The following is a 25,313-nucleotide window of genomic DNA, read 5'->3' as shown; positions in this document are numbered from 1 at the left end:
CAGCAGGTATATCTCACTGGTCTTCCCCAAAGCCAACACCTCCTTTGGCTGCCATTCTTTCCAGTTCTCTGCTGCCAATGACTGGAACGAACTGCAAAAATCTCTGAAGCTGGAAACTCTTATCTCCCTCACTAACTTTAAGCGTCAGTTGTCAGAGCAGCTTACCGATCACTGCACCTGTACACAGCCCATCTGTAATTAGCCCACCCAACTACCTCATCCTCATATTGTTATTTATTTTGCTAATTTGCACCCCAGTATCTCTATTTGCACATCATCTTTTGCACATCTATCATTCCAGTGTTAATACGAAATTGTAGCTATTTTGCACTATTGCCTATTTATTGCCTTACCTCCATAACTTACTACATTCGCACACACTGTATATATATTTTCTGTTGTATTTTTGACTTTATGTTTTGTTTACCCCATATGTAACTCTGTGTTGTTGTTTTTATCGCACTGCTTTGCTTTATCTTGGCCAGGTCGCAGTTGTAAATGAGAACTTGTTCTCAACTGGCTTACCTGGTTAAATAAAGGTGAAAAAAATAAATTAAATAAAAGAGTATGTGAGAAGAGTTGAGCAGTTCGAAATTCCGCTCATGGAGCGATGCTTGCGCACTCTCCATTTCCTTTCCTACCATTCTGCTAAAAACCGCTCCATGCTCACAGGAAAAGAAACTGCTGCTCCAAATTCGCTCCAATCATTAAAATCACAATTTAACCAATGTTGTGGAAAATAACCACCATACTTTATTACAAATAAGGTCTTACAGAGTTTTTGTTGCATCAAGAAATGACTTTATTAAAGTTTTCAACAAAGCCGATACCCATCTGCAGAGGGGCACACATTCTTAAGGTCTTCCTCCAATCTTATATAGTCCTCTTCAGTTTTCCCGCTCTTTTATTGCTCCGCCCACTTCCTTTGTCCCTGAGGACGGCTGAACTATTACTCCAACCAATCACCCGCTCCCCTGTACCTCACCCCCTCAAGCTGTAATCAATCAAGAAGATACCAAGGAGACAAAGGTCTAGCCCAAACTCTATTCAACCCTGGTGCCGCTCCTCTTCACTGTGTTTGAAGAGAGAGACAAAAACAAACGGCCCAATTCAGTTAGCCACAAAGAATTTTAACTATATGTTCATGATTAACTCAATTTAATCTGATAATCCATTAAAACTACACATCATCAACACCCATCTATTTTTGTGACTACATGTACCTACCAATTGGTTTTTAAGTATTGAAACCAAACCATATGGATTTCAATTAAAAGTATTTGAATTAACATGAAAAGGTGAACGTAAGAAGCGAACATCATTTCAAATAGGCTACAAATCATATTAAACAACATATAAACACTCTAAATAGGTCAGGAGCCAGACAGGGAGCCTAAGAAGGAACGAAAACGAATTATTTAGGCTATATTATTTCAATTATTTCAACTCTATAATCTACAAAGAAATACATTGTGAAGCATTAGCGACAAAATGGGCTGGTAGGAACATAAAGGGCTCAGCATTTAAACAACATTTCGTTGTTTTAAATCATTATAGTCTATACATTGTGCATAAAGTCTATGACTTACTGAGAATTAAATACACATTAAAACAATAAATGACTTATTAGTGCCTTTGAATTATTTTTTAGAATTCATTTTTAGAAACACCATTTTGTCCAGTCTGTGGCTTCAGGCTCGTGCGATGGATCCTGGAGAGCCGGCCAGCAGTGGAGAATATCCTCTCCACCCCTCCAGAGCCACTGGGGAGAACATCCTCTCCACCCCTCCAGAGCCACTGGGGAGAACATCCTCTCCACCCCTCCAGAGCCACTGGGGAGAACATCCTCTCCACCCCTGCAGAGCCACTGGGGATGCTATACACCCTTTTGGCCTCTCTCGCCAGGCTGGGAAGAGATGCAGAGTTGTTTATAAATTGTTCTATAGGTAGGCCTAAAGGTTTTTAGGAAAAATAACCCAATCAAAACGGAAAGCTCCTTGAATGTGGGAATATGCCAGGCCTATTGGGACAAAATCAATTATGGCCTATTATATAGATAATAGAACAAAAATGAACGAAACATTTAAGAGATCTGATTTTTAGTTTATAAATACTTTGCTACAATGACAAACGTAGTTATCTACCTACCTCGTTCCTTTCTTTTAGCAGTTGCACGTAGTAAATACACCATCATGGTTTCGGGATAAGTGTCTTCAGATTCCATCATGATTCTTTAGTTGTGGACACTACATCAACACACTTCCTCTCTTGCTCTTGGTTCTCATCTTTGTCAGTCACCTTGATTTAGCACCTGTGTGTTTTATTAGTTTCTTTATGAAAACATTTAGCGAATTCTGTAACGGTAGCTAAAGCAAGAGGCTATAGATAGCGGCACATAACTAGACTACAAATGCATGTTGGGCCGGGTATGCCCTGAGCTCATGAAGTGAGTGCTACTGACCTGAGCTCATGAAGTGAGTCCTACTGCCCTGAGCTCATGAAGTGAGTGCTACTGCCCTGAGCTCATGAAGTGAGTGCTGCTGGAACGCTAAAACTCGCCCCACGCTCCAGTCAAATTGCTCCACTCACATCCTCTGCCACTAAGTGCCTTAGCCCATCCATACTACATACACGGTGCGGTGCTGTTCCGTGCCTGTCTATCTTCAGCGTCATTAAACCACCTCAACTGGAATCCTACCTGTCTGGCATCTGTTCCCTTACCAGCACACGGGAGAGAACACATGAAGTAAAACCGAAAGAACATACAGTCCACCAAGTCCTCATTTACAGTACAACTCATAATAACCTAAGCATTACGAAACTTCTATTAGAGCAAATAAGCCTCATATGTACCAAAATAGCAATTTATGTTTATCTAGACTAGCTTATATTCAACACACTCTCATCGCCCCCATACAAAACTCGTCACCTCCTTAATAATGAAGGATCTGCTTAACGTGGACAGATTTTGGGACAGGTCTCTCGCTTCGCCTCCAGCTCTCTGCCATATCCGCTGAAAGAGCGACGCCGCCCATCGGAGCGGTCGTTATTAGATACCACAGCCACGAAGTCATAAACCCCGCATATTTCTACAATTGATCTTCTTTAAATGTGATTTTAAACCTAACCTTAACAACACTGCTAACCTTGTGCCTAACACTAACCTTAAATTAAGACCAAAAAGCAAATCTTCGTTTTTTAAAACATTTTTACGATAGGCCTATAGCCAATTTTGACTTTGTGGCTGTGCTATCTAGTGGAAACCCATTGCAGCGTATAGGCAACGTTAGACGGTGCTATAGCTAACTTTCGTTTTCGAGGCCTAAAAGGCTCCATTCATTTTCACGCTCCACACCCTTTTCTTTTCTGACGTGCTGTAAAGACAGTAAGAATATTTGTAAATACAGTTTAAAGTGGGTTATATTAAGGCTTTCCTTGTCAGCTATGCTTAAAAAACTACAACCTAAAGCAGAGTTTATAGCATAGTTAGGCCAATCATAGTTGATCATGCAAAGTTAAACATCCTGTGAAATGGCAAACTGTAAATTGCCATGTTATGTAATTTTCCAAGGTATTAATTTGATTATTTAAAAAAAGTACTACCAAACCCCAAATAATTAGAATTGGATTTAGGCTACTGTATAATCACTCTACTCTAATCTGTTGATTTGAGCTGAAATGGGCTAATGTAATGTAATCAGGTCTACTGGTTAATGTCTGTTTTTGAACCATCAACCTTACCAAAGAACCTTTGAAAAAACACTATTTTCTAACTGTATACTGTTACAGTTGGTAGCCTACCTGTAAAAAAGGCCGTCCTTCTCCTCTCTACCTAAATTCCCCTCACAGTCTTACCTAAATTATCCCTCACTCATCAGAGACCTGCCATTCCCAACCAATCAGAGCGCTTGGAAATGCTCCTCTGAACACTGCACCCGCCCACTCAGGTCAGAGTGGTATCGTAGTCTGAAGGGAGAGGACGCATGTTTCTGAGGACTTTTTATTGTCACATGTCTGAATGTTGTGCGTGCATCGAAATGTAAGTTGGGGGGGTTATTGTTTTTTTTTACATGCTGTGTAGTAATAGATAATTACCTCTAATTACTTCATGTTACTTTGATAAGTTTCAGTCAAATCACATTTTATTGGTCACATACACATATTTAGCAGATGTTATTGCGGGTGTAGCGAAGTGCTTGTGTTCCTAGCTTCAACAGTGCAGTAGTATCTAACAATTCACAACAATACACACAAATCTAAAAGTCAAATAATCTCCCGTCTGGATTACTGCAACTCACTGTTGGCTGGGCTCCCTGCCTGTGCCATTAAACCCCTACAACTCATCCAGAATGCCGCAGCCCGTCTGGTGTTCAACCTTCCCAAGTTTTCTCACGTCACCCCGCTCCTCCGCACACTCCACTGGCTTGAAGCTCGCATCTGCTACAAGACCATGGTGCCCTGCCTACGGAGCTGTGAGGGGAACGGCACCTCCGTACCTTCAGGCTCTGATCAGTCCCTACACCCAAACGAGGGCATTGCGTTCAACCACCTCTGGCCTGCCCCCCTACCTCTGCGGAAGCACAGTTCCCGCTCAGCCCAGTCAAAACTGTTCGCTGCTCTGGCACCCCAATGGTGGAACAAGCTCCCTCACGACGCCAGGACAGCGGAGTCACTCACCACCTTCCGGAGACACTTGAAACCCCACCTCTTTAAGGAATACCTGGGATAGGATAAAGTAATCCTTCTACCCCCCCTTACCCCACCCCAAATAAAATAAAAAATAAAAATACAAAATAAATAAAACATATTGTAAAGTGGTTATCCCACTGGCTATAAGGTGAATGCACCAATTTGTAAGTCGCTCTGGATAAGAGCGTCTGCTAAATGACCTACATGTAAATGTAATGTAAATGTAATGGAATTAAGAAATATATAAATATTAGGACGAGCAATGTCGGAGTGGCATTGACTAAAATACAGTGGAATAAAATTAAGCAATAAGGCCAGAGGAGGTGTGATATATGGCCGATATACCATGGCTAAGGGCTGTTCTGACGCATGAAGCAGCTGAGGTGCCTTATTGCTATTATAAACTGATTTACAACGTAATTAGAACAGTAAAAATAAATATTTTGTCATACCTGTGGTATAGGGTCTTATATACCACAGTGTCAGCCAATCAGCATTCAGGGCTCGAACCACCCAGTTTATAATACAGTATATACATATGAAATGAGTAAAGCAGTATGTAAACATTAATAAAGTGACTAGTGTTCCATTATTAAAGTGACCAGTGATTCCATATCTATGTATATGGGGCAGCAGCCTCTAAGGTGCAGGGTTGAGTAACCGGTTTGAAACTGGAACTTGAAGCTCTCAACCTGCTCCACTAGAGCCCCGTCGATGAGAATGGGGGCGTGCTCGGTCCTCTTCTTTTTCCTGTAGTTCCCAATCATCTCCTTTGTCTTGATCACGTTGAGAGAGAGGTTCCTTTACTTCCCTGTGGTGACAGGGCAGATCTGATCAGATCTCAGCCTGGCAGATTCTCACACAAGGCTGGAGAGAGAGGGTGCCATACATCTTGACACTGTCAATCCAAGTCATTTGTTTCTCTCTCTCTCCAAGAGGTGAATGTTTAAGTTAATGTTTATATTGATGCTGTGTTTATAACCCTGTTATAAGTAGTGTAATGCCATTTGCCATTTATTCATGTACATACATGTTTATACAATGGGTGGGTCTAATCCTGAATGCTGATTGGTTAAAACTGCATTCCAACCGGTCTAATCCTTAATGCTGATTGGTCAAAACCACATTCCAACCGGTGTCTATTCCACAAGTTGCGACAGGCTAAATTTATGATGTTAAAATGTCTATTTACTCTGTTCTATCTGACTGTGCAATCCACTGTCTCATCAGCCCAGCCTGGCAATTTATAAACTTGATCTCCACTATAAAAAGCGTCTAGACATTATCTCACATTTCTTTTAGACTAACATTTTGTTTTCAACAGCGGAGATTTGTATAAACCTTGCTGTCTGTCATTTGCAACATTGTTCCAATAATGACATTCGATCTCCTGCTGTCCCATAGTAATGAACATGTCGGGAGTCGGGACGAGACAGACAGGCAGGCAGCGTTTCTCAGCCAGTCGAAATCATAAATCAGCTGGCATCATTTTTATGGATATATACAACAACAAATCTTTTTTGAAAAAGGTACAACGAAGCATAGCTAATTACCAGTCTTTCCAGCTTCAGTTTGAAGTGATTGTGTTACTGTAGCTGTGTTCTTGGCTAGCCTCTCTGAACAACAGTGTCTTGACGAGAGAGCACATTTTCTATGCCAGGCGAGATCGCTCCTCATTAGCTCATTGTTATGGATGTATCCAAATAAATGTCACTAGAAAACAGCTTAAACAAATGCAAATGCATCTCCTTTGCTGTTATTCTGGCTGCACTTTTTGACGTGACTGTAAATTAGCCGTAGTTGGCTAGCTAGCAAGCAAGGGATAAGAACGTTGCCAGCCAGTATGGCAATGGAACATTTAGAACGAACGACTGGGTCGCGTCCATAGATACAGAACAAAAAGACTGAATGACTGGGTCGCGTCAATAGATACAGAACAAAAAGACTGAACGACTGGGTCGCGTCCATAGATACAGAACAAAAAGACTGAACGACTGGGTCGCGTCCATAGATACAGAACAAAAAGACTGAACAACTGGGTCACGTCCATAGATACAGAACAAAAAGACTGAACGACTGGGTCGCGTCCATAGATACTGTCACGGGGTGCTGAAGGTGGGTTTGGTGCATGAATCAAGCGCAGGACGCAGAAGCTCAGTCCAAAAGACTTTAGTGCAATAATCACGTAGAAAATAAGCACAATAAGCCCGAAGGCGAAATCACGGCGCACACAGGCGTCAAACAAACGGCGCACTAACATGTGCGAAAACCCTCTCCAAAACACTGGAGGGAAGTACGTAGCTCCAACACGAAAACAGAAGAGCAATCACACACAAAGACAAACACAACCAACGAGAACTAAATAGGACACTAACGAGGACTAACAAGACACAGGTGTACAACATAAAGACAAAACCAAACGAACATGAAACATCGATCGGTGGCAGCTAGTACTCCGGGGACGACGACCGCCGAAGCCTGCCCGAACCAGGAGGAGGAGCAGCCTCGGCCGAAACCGTGACAGTACCCCCCCCCCCCCTGACGCGCGGCTCCAGCCGTGCGCCGACCCCGGCCTCGGGGACGACCAGGAGGACGCGGAGCAGGGCGCGCGGGATGGTCCCGGTGGAACTCCGACAGGAGAGATGGTTCTAGGATGTCCCTCCGCGGCACCCAGCACCGCTCCTCCAGGCCGTACCCCTCCCACTCCACGAGATACTGGAGACCCCCCATCCGGCGTCTGGAGTCCTAGATGGACCGAACGGTGTACGCCGGAGCCCCCTCGATGTCCAGTGGGGGCGGAGGAGTCTCTCCTATCTCATTGTCCTGGAGTGGACCAGCTACCACCGGCCTGAGAAGAGACACATGGAACGAGGGGTTAATATTCTTATACTCAACAGGTAGATGTAACCTATAACACACCTCGTTCAATCTTCTCAGGACTTTAAAGGGCCCCACAAACCACCGACCCAGCTTCCGGCAGGGCAGGCGGAGGGGTAGGTTTCTGGTAGAGAGCCAGACTCGATCTCCGGGTGCGTACACCGGCCCCTCACTGCGGTGGAGATCGGCGCTCGCCTTGTGACGAAGGACGGCCCGCTGCAGGTGGACGTGGGCAGTGTTCCACGTCTCTTCCGAGCGCCTCATCCAATCATCCACCGCAGGGGCCTCGATCTGACTCTGCTGCCACGGTGCCAGAACCGGCTGGTAACCTAACACACATTGGAAGGGGGTTAGGTTGGTAGAGGAGTGGCGGAGAGAGTTCTGGGCCATCTCGGCCCAGGGAATGTAACGTGCCCACTCCTCAGGCCGGTCCTGGCAATACGACCTCAGAAACCTACCCACATCCTGGTTGACACGTTCTACCTGCCCATTACTCTCCGGGTGGTACCCTGAGGTAAGGCTAACCGAGACCCCCAAACGCTCCATGAACGCTCTCCAAACACGGGAGGTAAACTGGGGGCCTCGATCAGACACTATATCCTCGGGTACCCCGTAATGCCGGAAGACGTGGGTAAATAGGGCCTCAGCGGTCTGTAGGGCAGTAGGAAGACCCGACATAGGGAGAAGACGACAGGCTTTTGAGAACCGGTCCACAACGACCAGGATGGTGGTATTTCCCTGAGAGAGGGGAAGGTCTGTCACAAAATCCACCGAGAGGTGGGACCATGGTCGTTGTGGAACGGGCAGGGGTTGTAACTTACCCCTGGGCAGATGTCGGGGCGCCTTACACTGGGCGCACACCGAGCAGGAGGAGACATAAACCCTCACATCCCTAGCCAAAGTAGGCCACCAGTATTTAGTGCTAAGGCAATGCACTGTCCGGCCAATACCCGGATGTCCAGAGGAGGGTGACGTGTGAGCCCAGTAAATGAGTCGATCCCGAATCTCGAGCGGAACGTACTTCCGACCCTCAGGACACTGTGGAGGGCTGGGGTCGGTACGCAACGCTCGCTCGATTTCGGCATCGACCTCCCACACCACCGGTGCCACAAGGCAAGACTCCGGTAGTATGGGAGTAGGCTCAACGGACCTCTCCTCCGTGTCATACCGCCGGGACAGTGCATCTGCCTTACCATTCTGGGACCCAGGGATGTACGTGATTTTAAATACGAACCTGGTGAGAAACATACTCCATCGAGCCTGGCGAGGGTTCAGTCTCCTCGCTGCCCGGATGTACTCCAGGTTCCGATGGTCAGTCAAAATGAGGAAAGGGTGTTGAGCCCCCTCAAGCCAATGCCTCCACACCTTAAGGGCTTGAACTACAGCTAACAGCTCCCTGTCCCCAACGTCATAGTTACGCTCCGCCGGGCTGAGCTTTTTTGAGTAAAAGGCACAGGGGCGGAGTTTAGGTGGCGAGCCGGACCGTTGAGAGAGAACGGCCCCTATACCTGCCTCAGACGCGTCCACCTCAACCTGAAAGGGTAATGCGGGATCCGGATGCGCCAGCACCGGAGCCGACGTAAACAGGTCCTTCAGTCTCCCAAAGGCCCTGTCCGCATCAGCTGACCACTGCAGGCGCACCGGACCCCCTTTCAGAAGGGACGTGATGGGAGCTGCCACCTGTCCAAAACCCCGGATAAACCTCCGGTAGTAATTCGCAAAGCCCAAGAACTGCTGCACCTCTTTTACAGTGGTTGGGGTTTGCCAATTACGCACAGCGGACACACGATCCACCTCCATTCTCACCCCTGACGCGGACAACCGATAACCCAAAAAGGAGACAGACTCCTGGGAAAACAGACATTTCTCTGCCTTGACATATAGGTCGTGCTCCAACAGCCTCCTCAATACACGACGCACCAGGGTTACATGCTCGGCTCGGGTAGACGAGTACACCAGAATATCATCAATGTACACGACCACCCCTTGTCCCTGCATATCCCGGAAAATGTCATCTACGAAGGATTGGAAGACTGATGGAGCATTCATCAACCCATATGGCATGACAAGATACTCGAAATGACCTGACGTGGTACTAAACGCTGTCTTCCATTCGTCGCCCTCCCTAATGCGCACCAAGTTATACGTGCTCCTGAGATCCAGTTTTGTGAAAAACCGCGCTCCATGCAATGACTCCGTCATGGTCGCAATCAGAGGGAGTGGATAACTGTATTTCACAGTAATCTGATTGAGACCACAGTAATCAATGCACGGGCGCAACCCTCCATCTTTCTTTTTCACAAAAAAGAAGCTTGAGGAGGCGGGAGAAGTGGAGGGCCGAATGTATCCTTGTCTCAAAGATTCGGCTATGTAAGTCTCCATAGCTTTTCTCTCCTCTTGAGACAAATGATACACATGGCTCTGTGGGAGCGCTGCTCCTGCCTGGAGATCAATCGCACAATCCCCCTATCTATGAGGAGGCAACTGCGTCGCCCTAGTCTTGCTAAACACGAGAGATAAATCCCCATATTCAGGCGGAATGTGCAGTGCGGGCACTTGGTTTGGACTTTCCACCGAAGTCGCCCCCACGGAAACACCCAGACATCGCCCCTCGCACTGAGCAGACCACCCATCGAGAGCCCTCTGTTGCAACGAAATAGCAGGGTTATGGGTGCTTAACCAGGGAATTCCCAGCACCACTGGGTACGCAGGAGAGTCGATCAGATACAGCTGTATAGTCTCTTCATGACCCCCCTGCGCACACATCGTAAGTGGCGCTGTGATCTCCCTAATGAACCCCGACCCCAATGGGCGGCTATCTAAGGCATGAACGGGAAAAGGTTTGTCAACAGGTAGGAGAGGGATCCCTAAATCTACACAAAACTTCCGATCAACAAAATTCCCAGCTGCGCCTGAATCTACTAGCGCCTTATGCTGGGAATGAGGTGCAACCTGTGGAAAACAAACAGGTATACAAAAGTGCGCAACAGAAAGCTCTGGGTAAGTGGGACGTCTACTCACCTGGGAGGCCCCCCCAGTGCGTGGCCTGTTGTCTTCTCCCCCGGAGAACCCTCCCCAGCACCTGGCCGCAGTGTGCCCTCCACGACCGCACTTGGTGCAGGAGACAGGCCCCCTCGGGCTCCTCCTCCTCCTTTCTCTAGCGCCGGCACCCCCGAGCTCCATAGGGCTCGGCTCGGAGGTGCCGGAGGGCGGAATGGACGGACCCCCCTCGGGACGTCCACGGGTGGCCAGCAGGGTGTCCAGACGGATGGACATATCGACCAACTGGTCGAAGGTAAGATGGGTATCCCTGCAGGCCAACTCACGTTGAACGTCCTCCCGTAGGCTACATCGAAAATGGTCGATGAGGGCCCGTTCATTCCACCCTGCGTCCGCCACTAGAGTCCGGAACTCTAGAGCAAATGCCTGTGCGCTCCTCCTCCCCTGTCTCAAGTGGACTAGACGCTCCCCCGCCGCTTTGCCCTCAGGTGGATGGTCGAACATGGCCTTGAAGCGACGGGAGAACTCGGCGTAGGAGATGGTGTTGGTGTCCATCTTCCTCCACTCGGCGTTAGCCCACTCCAACGCCTTGCCCGTGAGACAGGAGATGAGGGCGGAAACGCTCTCGTGTCCCGAGGGCACCGGGTGTACAGTGGCCAGGTAGAGCTCCACCTGCAGGAGGAACCCCTGACACCCGGCAGCTGTTCCGTCATACGCCCTCGGGAGCGAGAGCCGAATCCCCCTGGGTTCCGGACCTGGGACTGGTGGACCGGCCGATGGGATTGGCAGGGTAGGTGGAGGCGTGGGTACCCCGCTGGCCTCCCATCGGTGCAAGGTGTTGATGACGTCCTGTAGAGCGGTCCCCAGTTGTCGTATCTGGTCATCTTGGCCGCGGACATGCTCCTCGAGCGACTCAGGCGTAACTGCAGATCCTGCTGATTCCATTCTGGTGTGTGATTCTGTCACGGGGTGCTGAAGGTGGGTGTGGTGCATGAATCAAGCGCAGGACGCAGAAGCTCAGTCCAAAAGACTTTAGTGCAATAATCACGTAGAAAATAAGCACAATAAGCCCGAAGGCGAAATCACGGCGCACACAGGCGTCAAACAAACGGCGCACTAACATGTGCAAAAACCCTCTCCAAAACACTGGAGGGAAGTACGTAGCTCCAACACGAAAACAGAACATGAAACATCGATCGGTGGCAGCTAGTACTCCGGGGACGACGACCGCCGAAGCCTGCCCGAACCAGGAGGAGGAGCAGCCTCGGCCGAAACCGTGACAGATACTGAACAAAAAGACTGAACAACTGGACTATATCTTGTGGGAGGATGAAATAGTTTGAATAAATTAATTTAAAAAACGTTTTTAATGAAAATATGCAAATCATTATTTGAATATGTTGGTAACCCGTTGTATAAAAGTGATAACACCGCTTCTCAGGCATTATCACCTAAATATTGTATAGTTATAACCCTTAACTAATACTGTTTACATGTGTGCATATCTTTGTCTTATAGAACCACAACAATAAGATTCCAAGTCATTCAGATTACCAAAATCATTTAAACATCCTCAAATGGAAACAGCTGTGTCTGTGAGGTGGTGACTATCAAGAGTACAGTGATGGACCTCAACATCATGTTCTAACCGGACAGCACTATAGAGGACAGAACCAAACCAATCAGTTATAAGTACAGTGAGGGAAAAAAGTATTTGATCCCCTGCTGATTTTGTACGTTTGCCCACTGACAAAGAAATTATCAGTCTATAATTTTAATGGTAGGTTTATTTGAACAGTGAGAGACAGAATAACAACACAAAAATCCAGAAAAACGCATGTCAAAAATGTTATAAATTGATTTGCATTTTAATGAGGGAAATAAGTATTTGACCCCCTCTCAATCAGAAAGATTTCTGGCTCCCAGGTGTCTTTTATACAGGTAACGAGCTGAGATTAGGAGCACACTCTTAAAGGGAGTGCTCCTAATCTCAGTTTGTTACCGGTATAAAAGACACCTGTCCACAGAAGCAATCAATCAATCAGATTCCAAACTCTCCACCATGGCCAAGACCAAAGAGCTCTCCAAGGATGTCAGGGACAAGATTGTAGACCTACACAAGGCTGGAATGGGCTACAAGACCATCGCCAAGCAGCTTGGTGAGAAGGTGACAACAGTTGGTGCAATTATTTGCAAATGGAAGAAACACAAAATAACTGTCAATCTCCCTCTGCCTGGGGCTCCATGCAAGATCTCACCTCGTGGAGTTGCAATGAACATTAGAACGGTGAGGAATCAGCCCAGAACTACACGGGAGGATCTTGTCAATGATCTCAAGGCAGCTGGGACCATAGTCACCAAGAAAACAATTGGTAACACACTACGCCGTGAAGGACTGAAATCCTGCAGCGCCCACAAGGTCCCCCTGCTCAAGAAAGCACATATACAGGGCCGTCTGAAGTTTGCCAATGAACATCTGAATGATTCAGAGGAGAACTGGGTGAAAGTGTTGTGGTCGGATGAGACCAAAATCGAGCTCTTTGGCATCAACTCAACTCGCCGTGTTTAGAGGAGGAGGAATGCTGCCTATGACCCCAAGAACACCATCCCCACCGTCAAACATGGAGGTGGAAACATTATGCTTTGGGGATGTTTTTCTGCTAAGGGGACAGGACAACTTCACCACATCAAAGGGACGATGGGCGGAGCCATGTACTGCACTGAAATGCAGTACCTAAGAACGCTGCACCACTCGGGATGCCAGCAGGATTTATTTCTATAAAATAAATCCTAATTCTCAGCTTTTTGGGCAGTTTTTCAATGTGTGTTTTAAAAGAGAGCTCATACGGGTGAGGGCATACCAGCCAACTGTTTTTACATGGTCCTTCTAGACGGATTTAGTGACCAACAGTTTTTTACATGGTCCGTCATTTCTCCGGATTTAGCGAGCAATAGTTTTTACACTACCAATATTCAGTCAGACTATAGTCTAATCTATTGGTTTTAACTGAAAGGAGCCATAGTAAGCTACTGAAGGTCTATTGGTTTTAACTGAAAGGAGCCATAGTAAGCTACTGAAGGTCTATTGGTTTTAACTGAAAGGAGCCATAGTAAGCTACTGAAGGTCTATTGGTTTTAACTGAAAGGAGCCATAGTAAGCTACTGAAGGTCTATTGGTTTTAACTGAAAGGAGCCATAGTAAGCTACTGAAGGTCTATTGATATCTGGTTCTGATCTTTATAATTTATATTTATTTGTTAGACCAATTGTCTCTTTCAGGAATAATGGAGACTGGACCAGACAGTCTGTTTGTGACCCTCCTGCTTCTCCTCCACAGTTCACACTCTGAGTCAGGTAACTACAGTGCTAATTCCTTCTGAGTCTGGTAACTACAGTGCTAATTCCTTCTGAGTCTGGTAACTACAGTGCTAATTCCCTCTGTGTCTGGTAACTACTGTGCTAATTCCTTCTGAGTCTGGTAACTACAGTGCTAATTCCCTCTGAGTCTGGTAACTACAGTGCTAATTCCCTCTGAGTCTGGTAACTACAGTGCTAATTCCTTCTGAGTCTGGTAACTACAGTGCTAATTCCCTCTGAGTCTGGTAACTACAGTGCTAATTCCTTCTGAGTCTGGTAACTACAGTGCTAATTCCTTCTGAGTCTGGTAACTACAGTGCTAATTCCCTCTGAGTCTGGTAACTACAGTGCTAATTCCCTCTGAGTCTGGTAACTACAGTGCTAATTCCCTCTGAGTCTGGTAACTACAGTGCTAATTCCCTCTGAGTCTGGTAACTACAGTGCTAATTCCCTCTGAGTCTGGTAACTACAGTGCTAATTCCCTCTGTGTCTGGTAACTACAGTGCTAATTCCCTCTGAGTCTGGTAACTACAGTGCTAATTCCCTCTGAGTCTGGTAACTACAGTGCTAATTCCCTCTGTGTCTGGTAACTACAGTGCTAATTCCCTCTGAGTCTGGTAACTACAGTGCTAATTCCCTCTGAGTCTGGTAACTACAGTGCTAATTCCCTCTGAGTCTGGTAACTACAGTGCTAATTCCCTCTGAGTCTGGTAACTACAGTGCTAATTCCCTCTGAGTCTGGTAACTACAGTGCTAATTCCCTCTGAGTCTGGTAACTACAGTGCTAATTCCCTCTGTGTCTGGTAACTACAGTGCTAATTCCCTCTGAGTCTGGTAACTACAGTGCTAATTCCCTCTGTGTCTGGTAACTACAGTGCTAATTCCCTCTGAGTCTGGTAACTACAGTGCTAATTCCCTCTGAGTCTGGAAACTACAGTGCTAATTCCCTCTGAGTCTGGTAACTACAGTGCTAATTCCCTCTGAGTCTGGTAACTACAGTGCTAATTCCCTCTGAGTCTGGTAACTACAGTGCTAATTCCCTCTGAGTCTGGTAACTACAGTGCTAATTCCCTCTGTGTCTGGTAACTACAGTGCTAATTCCCTCTGTGTCTGGTAACTACAGTGCTAATTCCATCTGAGTCTGGTAATTACAGTGCTAATTCCCTCTGAGTCTGGTAACTACAGTGCTAATTCCCTCTGAGTCTGGTAACTACAGTGCTAATTCCCTCTGTGTCTGGTAACTACAGTGCTAATTCCTTCTGAGTCTGGTAACTACAGTGCTAATTCCCTCTGTGTCTGGTAACTACAGTGCTAATTCCTTCTGAGTCTGGTAACTACAGTGCTAGTTCCCTCTGAGTCTGGTAACTACAGTGCTAATTCCCTCTGAGTCTGGTAACTACAGTGCTAATTCCCTCTGAGTCAGGTAACTACAGTGCTAATTCCCTCTGAGTCTGGTAACTACAGTGCTAATTCCCTCTGAGTCTGGTAACTACAGTGCTAATTCCCTCTGAGTCTGGTAACTACAGTGCTAATTCCCTCTGAGTCTGGTAACTACAGTGCTAATTCCTTCTGAGTCTGGTAACTACAGTGCTAATTCCCTCTGAGTCTGGTAACTACAGTGCTAATTCCTTTTGAGTCTGGTAACTACAGTGCTAATTCCTTCTGAGTCTGGTAACTACAGTGCTAATTCCCTCTGAGTCTGGTAACTACAGTGCTAATTCCCTCTGAGTCTGGTAACTACAGTGCTAATTCCTTCTGTGTCTGGTAACTACAGTGCTAATTCCTTCTGAGTCTGGTAACTACAGTGCTAATTCCCTCTGAGTCTGGTAACTACAGTGCTAATTCCCTCTGAGTCTGGTAACTACAGTGCTAATTCCTTTTGAGTCTGGTAACTACAGTGCTAATTCCTTCTGAGTCTGGTAACTACAGTGCTAATTCCCTCTGAGTCTGGTAACTACAGTGCTAATTCCCTCTGAGTCTGGTAACTACAGTGCTAATTCCCTCTGAGTCTGGTAACTACAGTGCTAATTCCCTCTGAGTCTGGTAACTACAGTGCTAATTCCTTTTGAGTCTGGTAACTACAGTGCTAATTCCTTCTGAGTCTGGTAACTACAGTGCTAATTCCCTCTGAGTCTGGTAACTACAGTGCTAATTCCCTCTGTGTCTGGTAACTACAGTGCTAATTCCCTCTGAGTCTGGTAACTACAGTGCTAATTCCCTCTGAGTCTGGTAACTACAGTGCTAATTCCTTCTGAGTCTGGTAACTACAGTGCTAATTCCCTCTGTGTCTGGTAACTACAGTGCTAATTCCTTCTGAGTCTGGTAACTACAGTGCTAATTCCCTCTGAGTCTGGTAACTACAGTGCTAATTCCCTCTGAGTCTGGTAACTACAGTGCTAATTCCCTCTGAGTCTGGTAACTACAGTGCTAATTCCCTCTGAGTCTGGTAACTACAGTGCTAATTCCCTCTGAGTCTGGTAACTACAGTGCTAATTCCCTCTGAGTCTGGTAACTACAGTGCTAATTCCTTCTGAGTCTGGTAACTACAGTGCTAATTCCCTCTGAGTCTGGTAACTACAGTGCTAATTCCCTCTGAGTCTGGTAACTACAGTGCTAATTCCCTCTGAGTCTGGTAACTACAGTGCTAATTCCTTCTGAGTCTGGTAACTACAGTGCTAATTCCCTCTGAGTCTGGTAACTACAGTGCTAATTCCCTCTGTGTCTGGTAACTACAGTGCTAATTCCCTCTGAGTTTGGTAACTACAGTGCTAATTCCCTCTGAGTCTGGTAACTACAGTGCTAATTCCCTCTGAGTCTGGTAACTACAGTGCTAATTCCCTCTGAGTCTGGTAACTACAGTGCTAATTCCCTCTGTGTCTGGTAACTACAGTGCTAATTCCCTCTGAGTCTGGTAACTACAGTGCTAATTCCCTCTGTGTCTGGTAACTACAGTGCTAATTCCCTCTGAGTCTGGTAACTACAGTGCTAATTCCCTCTGAGTCTGGTAACTACAGTGCTAATTCCCTCTGTGTCTGGTAACTACAGTGCTAATTCCCTCTGAGTCTGGTAACTACAGTGCTAATTCCCTCTGAGTCTGGTAACTACAGTGCTAATTCCTTCTGTGTCTGGTAACTACAGTGCTAATTCCCTCTGAGTCTGGTAACTACAGTGCTAATTCCCTCTGAGTCTGGTAACTACAGTGCTAATTCCCTCTGAGTCTGGTAACTACAGTGCTAATTCCTTCTGTGTCTGGTAACTACAGTGCTAATTCCCTCTGTGTCTGGTAACTACAGTGCTAATTCCCTCTGAGTCTGGTAACTACAGTGCTAATTCCCTCTGAGTCTGGTAACTACAGTGCTAATTCCCTCTGTGTCTGGTAACTACAGTGCTAATTCCCTCTGTGTCTGGTAACTACAGTGCTAATTCCATCTGAGTCTGGTAACTACAGTGCTAATTCCTTCTGAGTCTGGTAACTACAGTGCTAATTCCCTCTGAGTCTGGTAACTACAGTGCTAATTCCCTCTGAGTCTGGTAACTACAGTGCTAATTCCCTCTGTGTCTGGTAACTACAGTGCTAATTCCCTCTGAGTCTGGTAACTACAGTGCTAATTCCCACTGTGTCTGGTAACTACAGTGCTAATTCCCTCTGTGTCTGGTAACTACAGTGCTAATTCCCTCTGAGTCTGGTAACTACAGTGCTAATTCCCTCTGAGTCTGGTAACTACAGTGCTAATTCCCTCTGAGTCTGGTAACTACAGTGCTAATTCCTTCTGTGTCTGGTAACTACAGTGCTAATTCCCTCTGTGTCTGGTAACTACAGTGCTAATTCCCTCTGAGTCTGGTAACTACAGTGCTAATTCCCTCTGAGTCTGGTAACTACAGTGCTAATTCCCTCTGTGTCTGGTAACTACAGTGCTAATTCCCTCTGTGTCTGGTAACTACAGTGCTAATTCCATCTGAGTCTGGTAACTACAGTGCTAATTCCTTCTGAGTCTGGTAACTACAGTGCTAATTCCTTCTGAGTCTGGTAACTACAGTGCTAATTCCTTCTGTGTCTGGTAACTACAGTGCTAATTCCTTCTGAGTCTGGTAACTACAGTGCTAATTCCCTCTGAGTCTGGTAACTACAGTGCTAATTCCCTCTGAGTCTGGTAACTACAGTGCTAATTCCTTCTGAGTCTGGTAACTACAGTGCTAATTCCCTCTGAGTCTGGTAACTACAGTGCTAATTCCCTCTGAGTCTGGTAACTACAGTGCTAATTCCCTCTGAGTCTGGTAACTACAGTGCTAATTCCCTCTGAGTCTGGTAACTACAGTGCTAATTCCCTCTGAGTCTGGTAACTACAGTGCTAATTCCCTCTGAGTCTGGTAACTACAGTGCTAATTCCCTCTGAGTCTGGTAACTACAGTGCTAATTCCTTCTGAGTCTGGTAACTACAGTGCTAATTCCCTCTGAGTCTGGTAACTACAGTGCTAATTCCTTCTGAGTCTGGTAACTACAGTGCTAATTCCCTCTGTGTCTGGTAACTACAGTGCTAATTCCCTCTGAGTCTGGTAACTACAGTGCTAATTCCTTCTGAGTCTGGTAACTACAGTGCTAATTCCCTCTGAGTCTGGTAACTACAGTGCTAATTCCTTCTGAGTCTGGTAACTACAGTGCTAATTCCATCTGAGTCTGGTAACTACAGTGCTAATTCCCTCTGTGTCTGGTAACTACAGTGCTAATTCCCTCTGAGTCTGGTAACTACAGTGCTAATTCCTTCTGAGTCTGGTAACTACAGTGCTAATTCCATCTGAGTCTGGTAACTACAGTGCTAATTCCCTCTGTGTCTGGTAACTACAGTGCTAATTCCTTCTGAGTCTGGTAACTACAGTGCTAATTCCCTCTGAGTCTGGTAACTACAGTGCTAATTCCTTCTGAGTCTGGTAACTACAGTGCTAATTCCCTCTGAGTCTGGTAACTACAGTGCTAATTCCTTCTGAGTCTGGTAACTACAGTGCTAATTCCCTCTGAGTCTGGTAACTACAGTGCTAATTCATTCTGAGTCTGGTAACTACAGTGCTAATTCCCTCTGTGTCTGGTAACTACAGTGCTAATTCCCTCTGAGTCTGGTAACTACAGTGCTAATTCCTTCTGAGTCTGGTAACTACAGTGCTAATTCCTTCTGAGTCTGGTAACTACAGTGCTAATTCCCTCTGAGTCTGGTAACTACAGTGCTAATTCCCTCTGAGTCTGGTAACTACAGTGCTAATTCCTTCTGAGTCTGGTAACTACAGTGCTAATTCCCTCTGTGTCTGGTAACTACAGTGCTAATTCCCTCTGAGTCTGGTAACTACAGTGCTAATTCCTTCTGAGTCTGGTAACTACAGTGCTAATTCCCTCTGAGTCTGGTAACTACAGTGCTAATTCCTTCTGAGTCTGGTAACTACAGTGCTAATTCCTTCTGAGTCTGGTAACTACAGTGCTAATTCCCTCTGAGTCTGGTAACTACAGTGCTAATTCCCTCTGAGTCTGGTAACTACAGTGCTAATTCCCCCTGAGTCTGGTAACTACAGTGCTAATTCCCTCTGAGTCTGGTAACTACAGTGCTAATTCCTTCTGTGTCTGGTAACTACAGTGCTAATTCCCTCTGAGTCTGGTAACTACAGTGCTAATTCCCTCTGAGTCTGGTAACTACAGTGCTAATTCCCTCTGAGTCTGGTAACTACAGTGCTAATTCCTTCTGAGTCTGGTAACTACAGTGCTAATTCCCTCTGAGTCTGGTAACTACAGTGCTAATTCCCTCTGAGTCTGGTAACTACAGTGCTAATTCCCTCTGTGTCTGGTAACTACAGTGCTAATTCCCTCTGAGTCTGGTAACTACAGTGCTAATTCCTTCTGAGTCTGGTAACTACAGTGCTAATTCCCTCTGAGTCTGGTAACTACAGTGCTAATTCCTTCTGAGTCTGGTAACTACAGTGCTAATTCCTTCTGAGTCTGGTAACTACAGTGCTAATTCCCTCTGAGTCTGGTAACTACAGTGCTAATTCCCTCTGAGTCTGGTAACTACAGTGCTAATTCCCCCTGAGTCTGGTAACTACAGTGCTAATTCCCTCTGAGTCTGGTAACTACAGTGCTAATTCCTTCTGTGTCTGGTGACTCATGCAGCAACTAGTGCTTCCTTTGTGTGTGTGTGTGTGTGTGTGTGTTTGTGTGTGTGTGTGTGTGTGTTTGTGTGTTTGTGTGTGTGTGTGTTTGTGTGTGTGTGTGTGTGTGTGTGTGTGTGTGTGTGTGTGTGTGTGTGTGTGTGTGTGTGTGTGTGTTCGTGTGTGTGCATTATTACTTAGATCTTTGGATGTTTTGAATGGCACATTTCTATGAATTCCATTTGACTGTCTGTGTCTCTTTAGTAATGGGTAATGTCCTAAATGCTCCTTAATGTCTGTCTTCTCTTCAGAGAGGTTTGAGGTTCTTGGTCCAACTGATCCCATTTTGGCTGTGGCTGGTGATGACATCATTCTGCCCTGTTACATCAAACCCAACATCAGTGCTGAGGAGATGACAGTGGACTGGCTGAACCTCGACTTCAAAGACGAGCGTGTCTATCGTTACCAAAACCACAGAATCATACAAGAGGATCAGATTCCCTCCTATAGAGAAAGAACTTCACTGTTTAAAGAGGATCTGTGGAGGGGCAACGCCTCTTTGAAACTGACCAGGGTACAAGGCACTGATGAGGGAACTTACAAATGCTTTATTAAGGCACTGAGCTGGTATGATGATTTCACTATTCAAGTCCGCGTTAAAGGTGAGGTTGATTTTCATGTTAATGTAATAATCTATCTACAGTACAATGACATCACCTCTTTCCTTCATATTACTGGATACAGTATGGGTCTATTTGTTCACAGCCTGTCACCAGTTAACATCCAGTCTATCTGTGTGTCTGTAGCTATAGGATCCAAGCCAGTGGTGTCCATTGAGGGACACAGAGAGGGAGGGATGGGTATGCTGTGTGAATCTGAAGGCTGGCACCCTGAGCCTGAGCTGGTGTGGCTGGACAGTAAAGGAGTCCATCTCTCTGCTGGACCTCCTGAGACACACAGAGACTTCAAGGGATTCTACACAGTCAAACAACATGTCATTGTCCAGGAGACTGACACCAACCACTTTACCTGCAGAGTCCAACAGAGCCGGATCAATGAGAAGAAGGAGACAATGGTTCACGTCCCTAGTGAGTAACACAACATAATATTATTTAGACATGAAACACTGGAGTCATTCATGTTTTAACGTATAGTATATGTTTTAACCAAAGGCTTTGAGACAACAATACAAAAGGATAGTGTTTATTATGATACACTCCACTGCTGTGTGGTAGTATGAGTACCAAACCCTGTTGTTGATGTGTAATGATGTGTGTGGTAGTATTAGTACCACACCCTGTTGTTGATGTGTAATGATGTGTGTGGTAGTATTAGTACCAAACCCTGTTGTTGATGTGTAATGATGTGTGTGGTAGCATTAGTACCACACCCTGATGTTGATGTGTAATGATGTGTGGTAGTATTAGTACCACACCCTGTTGTTGATGTATAATGATGTGTGTGGTGGTATTACTACCAAACCCTGTTGTTGATGTGTAATGATGTGTGTGGTAGTATTAGTACCAAACCCTGTTGTTGATGTGTGGTAGTATTAGTACCAAACCCTGATGTTGATGTGTAATGATGTGTGTGGTAGTATTAGTACCAAACCCTGTTGTTGATGTGTAATGATGTGTGGTAGTATTAGTATCAAACCCTGTTGTTGATGTGTAATGATGTGTGGTAGTATTAGTACCAAACCCTGTTGTTGATGTGTAATGATGTGTGTGGTAGTATTAGTACCAAACCCTGTTGTTGATGTGTAATGATGTGTGGTAGTATTAGTACCAAACCCTGATGTTGATGTGTAATGATGTGTGTGGTAGTATTAGTACCAAACCCTGTTGTTGATGTGTAATGATGTGCGTGGTAGTATTAGTACCAAACCCTGTTGTTGATGTGTAATGATGTGTGTGGTAGTATTAGTACCAAACCCTGTTGTTGATGTGTAATGATGTGTGGTAGTATTAGGACCAAACCCTGATGTTGATGTGTAATGATGTGTGGTAGTATTAGTACCAAACCCTGTTGTTGATGTCTAATGATGTGTGGTAGTATTAGTACCAAACCATATTGTTGATGTGTAATGATGTGTGTGGTAGTATTAGTACCAAACCCTGTTGTTGATGTGTAATGATGTGTGGTAGTATTAGTACCAAACCCTGTTGTTGATGTGTAATGATGTGTGTGGTAGCATTAGTACCAAACCCTGTTGTTGATGTGTAATGATGTGTGGTAGTATTAGTACCAAACCCTGTTGTTTATGTGTGGTAGTATTAGTTCCAAACCCTGTTGTTGATGTGTAATGATGTGTGGTAGTGTTATTACCAAACCCTGTTGTTGATGTGTAATGATGTGTGGTAGTATTAGTACCAAACCCTGTTGTTGATGTCTAATGATGTGTGGTAGTGTTATTACCAAACCCTGTTGTTGATGTGTAATGATGTGTGTGTTAGTATTAGTACCAAACCCTGATGTTGATGTGTAATGATGTGTGTGGTAGTATTAGTACCAAACCCTGTTGTTGATGTGTAATGATGTGTGTGGTAGTATTAGTACCAAACGCTGTTGTTGATGTGTAATGATGTGTGTGGTAGTATTAGTACCAAACCCTGTTGTTGATGTGTAATGATGTGTGGTAGTATTAGTACCAAACCCTGTTGTTGATGTCTAATGATGTGTGGTAGTATTAGTACCAAACCCTGTTGTTGATGTGTAATGATGTGTGGTAGTATTAGTACCAACCCCTGTTGTTGATGTGTAATGATGTGTGGTAGTATTAGTACCAAACCCTGTTGTTGATGTGTAATGATGTGTGGTAATGTTAGTACCAAACCCTGTTGTTGATGTGTAATGATGTGTGGTAGTATTAGTACCAAACCCTGTTGTTGATGTCTAATGATGTGTGGTAGTATTAGTACCAAACCCTGTTGTTGATGTGTAATGATGTGTGGTAGTATTAGTACCAAACCCTGTTGTTGATGTGTAATGATGTGTGTGGTAGTATTAGTACCACACCCTGTTGTTGATGTCTAATGATGCGTGGTAGTATTAGTACCAAACCCTGTTGTTTATGTGTAATGATGTGTGGTAGTATTAGTACCAAACCCTGTTGTTGATTTATAATGATGTGTGGTATTATTAGTACCAAACCCTGTTGTTGATGTCTAATGATGTGTGTGGTAGCATTAGTACCACACCCTGTTGTTGATGTCTAATGATACGTGGTAGTATTAGTACCAAACCCTGTTGTTTATGTGTAATGATGTGTGGTAGTATTAGTACCAAACCTTGTTGTTGATTTATAATGATGTGTGGTAGTATTAGTACCAAACCCTGTTGTTGATGTGTAATGATGTGTGTGGTAGTATTAGTACCACACCCTGTTGTTGATGTCTAATGATGCGTGGTAGTATTAGTACCAAACCCTGTTGTTTATGTGTAATGATGTGTGGTAGTATTAGTACCAAACCCTGTTGTTGATTTATAATGATGTGTGGTAGTATTAGTACCAAACCCTGTTGTTGATGTCTAATGATGTGTGTAGTAGCATTAGTACCAAACCCTGTTGTTGATGTGTAATGATGTGTGTGGTGGTATTAGTACCAAACCCTGTTGTTGATGTGTAATGATGTGTGGTAGTATTAGTACCAAACCCTGTTGTTGATTTATAATGATGTGTGGTAGTATTAGTTCCAAACCCTGTTGTTGATGTGTAATGATGTGTGTAGTAGTATTAGTACCAAACCCTGTTGTTGATGTGTAATGATGTGTGTGGTAGTATTAGTACCAAACCCTGTTGTTGATGTGTAATGATGTGTGGTAGTATTAGTACCAAACCCTGTTGTTGATGTGTAATGATGTGTGTGGTAGCATTAGGACCAAACCCTGTTGTTGATGTGTAATGATGTGTGGTAGTATTAGTACCAAACCCTGTTGTTGATTTATAATGATGTGTGGTAGTATTAGTACCAAACCCTGTTGTTTATGTGTAATGATGTGTGGTAGTATTAGTACCAAACCCTGTTGTTGATGTGTAATGATGTGTGGTAGTATTAGTACCAAACCCTGTTGTTGATGTGTAATGATGTGTGGTAGTATTAGTACCAAACCCTGTTGTTGATGTGTAATGATGTTTGGTAGTATTAGTACCAAACCCTGTTGTTGATGTGTAATGATGTGTGGTAGTATTAGTACCAAACCCTGTTGTTGATGTGTAATGATGTGTGGTAGTATTAGTACCAAACCCTGTTGTTGTGTTTCAGATGAGCTGTTTCATCACACTAGTCCATGGATAAAGTCCTTCATTGTGTTATGCTGTCTGGGAGCCATCACTGTGATTGGGTTAGCTCTGGCTATCTACTGGATATACAAGAAAAAAGGTAATGGAGAGATTATATGAATGTTTCATTGTTAGAAATAAATGTTTCCAATGTTTTTTTCAACCTCAACACATTCACAGTGGTTCTATTCTATGGACACAGGATAATGTACTAAACCTGCAGGTGATTAACATGTTGACACTGATGACTGACTTTAATCTGCAGGTGTGATTATAGATCAACTCAAACTGCAGCGGGGTAAGTAGTGGTTTTAGTGTCCCAGTCCTTAACCCAGATTACACACACGAACGTAAAGATTCACCTTATAATTGCCATGTTTATTGAATGAAATTAAGAGGTGGTGGTGATAGGGTAGGAGATCTTTATTGGAGAAGTTGTCTCACAGAGGTACGCTGGACTCATTTATACGCATGGAACTCAATTAGGATTTGTGACATTAGAGAAGTGATATGAGACAAGGAGTCCCAGAGAGAGACTACATCTTCTAGTGTTCATGTTTATGATGTTCTCACTGTCTTCCATGTGGTGTCCATACAAACTTGACTCTTGAAGTGGTGTCCATACAAACTTGAAGTGTCCATATGCCTTATTAGTGCTAGTGTCTTGAGACCAAAGGTGACTCGTTTCAGGAAACTAGCCGTATGTCGCGGGTCACTACTTCACAGGAGAGCCATTTGAACATAAACTTTTATTTTGTATCAAAATGCGTTTTTTGGCAGAAATGCCTTCTCGAACATGTGAACTTTCATGTGCCTTAATAACAAACTTGTATGCCATCTGTAAATACGAATACAACATTTAAATTACGAGCCTAGTTTTTTTAAGCCGCAGATAATGAGTGGGCTGGACATGCCGAGAGAGGAGTTCGGATTGGTCTGCCATATAGAAGGTTTCTGTCTATTTGAGCTGGTCAGTATGTGT

At 44.7% G+C, this 25,313-nt stretch overlaps 1 protein-coding gene across 1 annotated transcript in view; it reads left to right on the top strand.

Annotated features, from left to right (window-relative positions):
• Window positions 1–3,950: 3,950 nt before the first annotated feature.
• The window catches only part of LOC311122962 (butyrophilin subfamily 3 member A2-like), a 54,113-nt gene continuing 32,750 nt past the window's right edge, over window positions 3,951–25,313 (top strand). Inside the window, exons 1-6 of the mRNA XM_084197256.1 lie at window positions 3,951–4,039; window positions 13,846–13,920; window positions 20,361–20,711; window positions 20,856–21,137; window positions 24,315–24,431; window positions 24,597–24,629. Of these exons, the coding sequence (XP_084053382.1) occupies window positions 13,851–13,920; window positions 20,361–20,711; window positions 20,856–21,137; window positions 24,315–24,431; window positions 24,597–24,629 (853 nt within the window). The 5' untranslated portion in view covers window positions 3,951–4,039; window positions 13,846–13,850. The remainder of the gene's footprint in view (window positions 4,040–13,845; window positions 13,921–20,360; window positions 20,712–20,855; window positions 21,138–24,314; window positions 24,432–24,596; window positions 24,630–25,313) is intronic.

Source organism: Coregonus lavaretus (genome assembly GCF_964263955.1).
Source record: "Coregonus lavaretus genome assembly, contig: HAP1_SCAFFOLD_1111, whole genome shotgun sequence".
NCBI lineage: Eukaryota > Metazoa > Chordata > Actinopteri > Salmoniformes > Salmonidae > Coregonus > Coregonus lavaretus.
The sequence above is the reverse complement of the archived record's forward strand: the minus strand, read 5'-3'. Positions and strand labels throughout refer to the sequence as shown.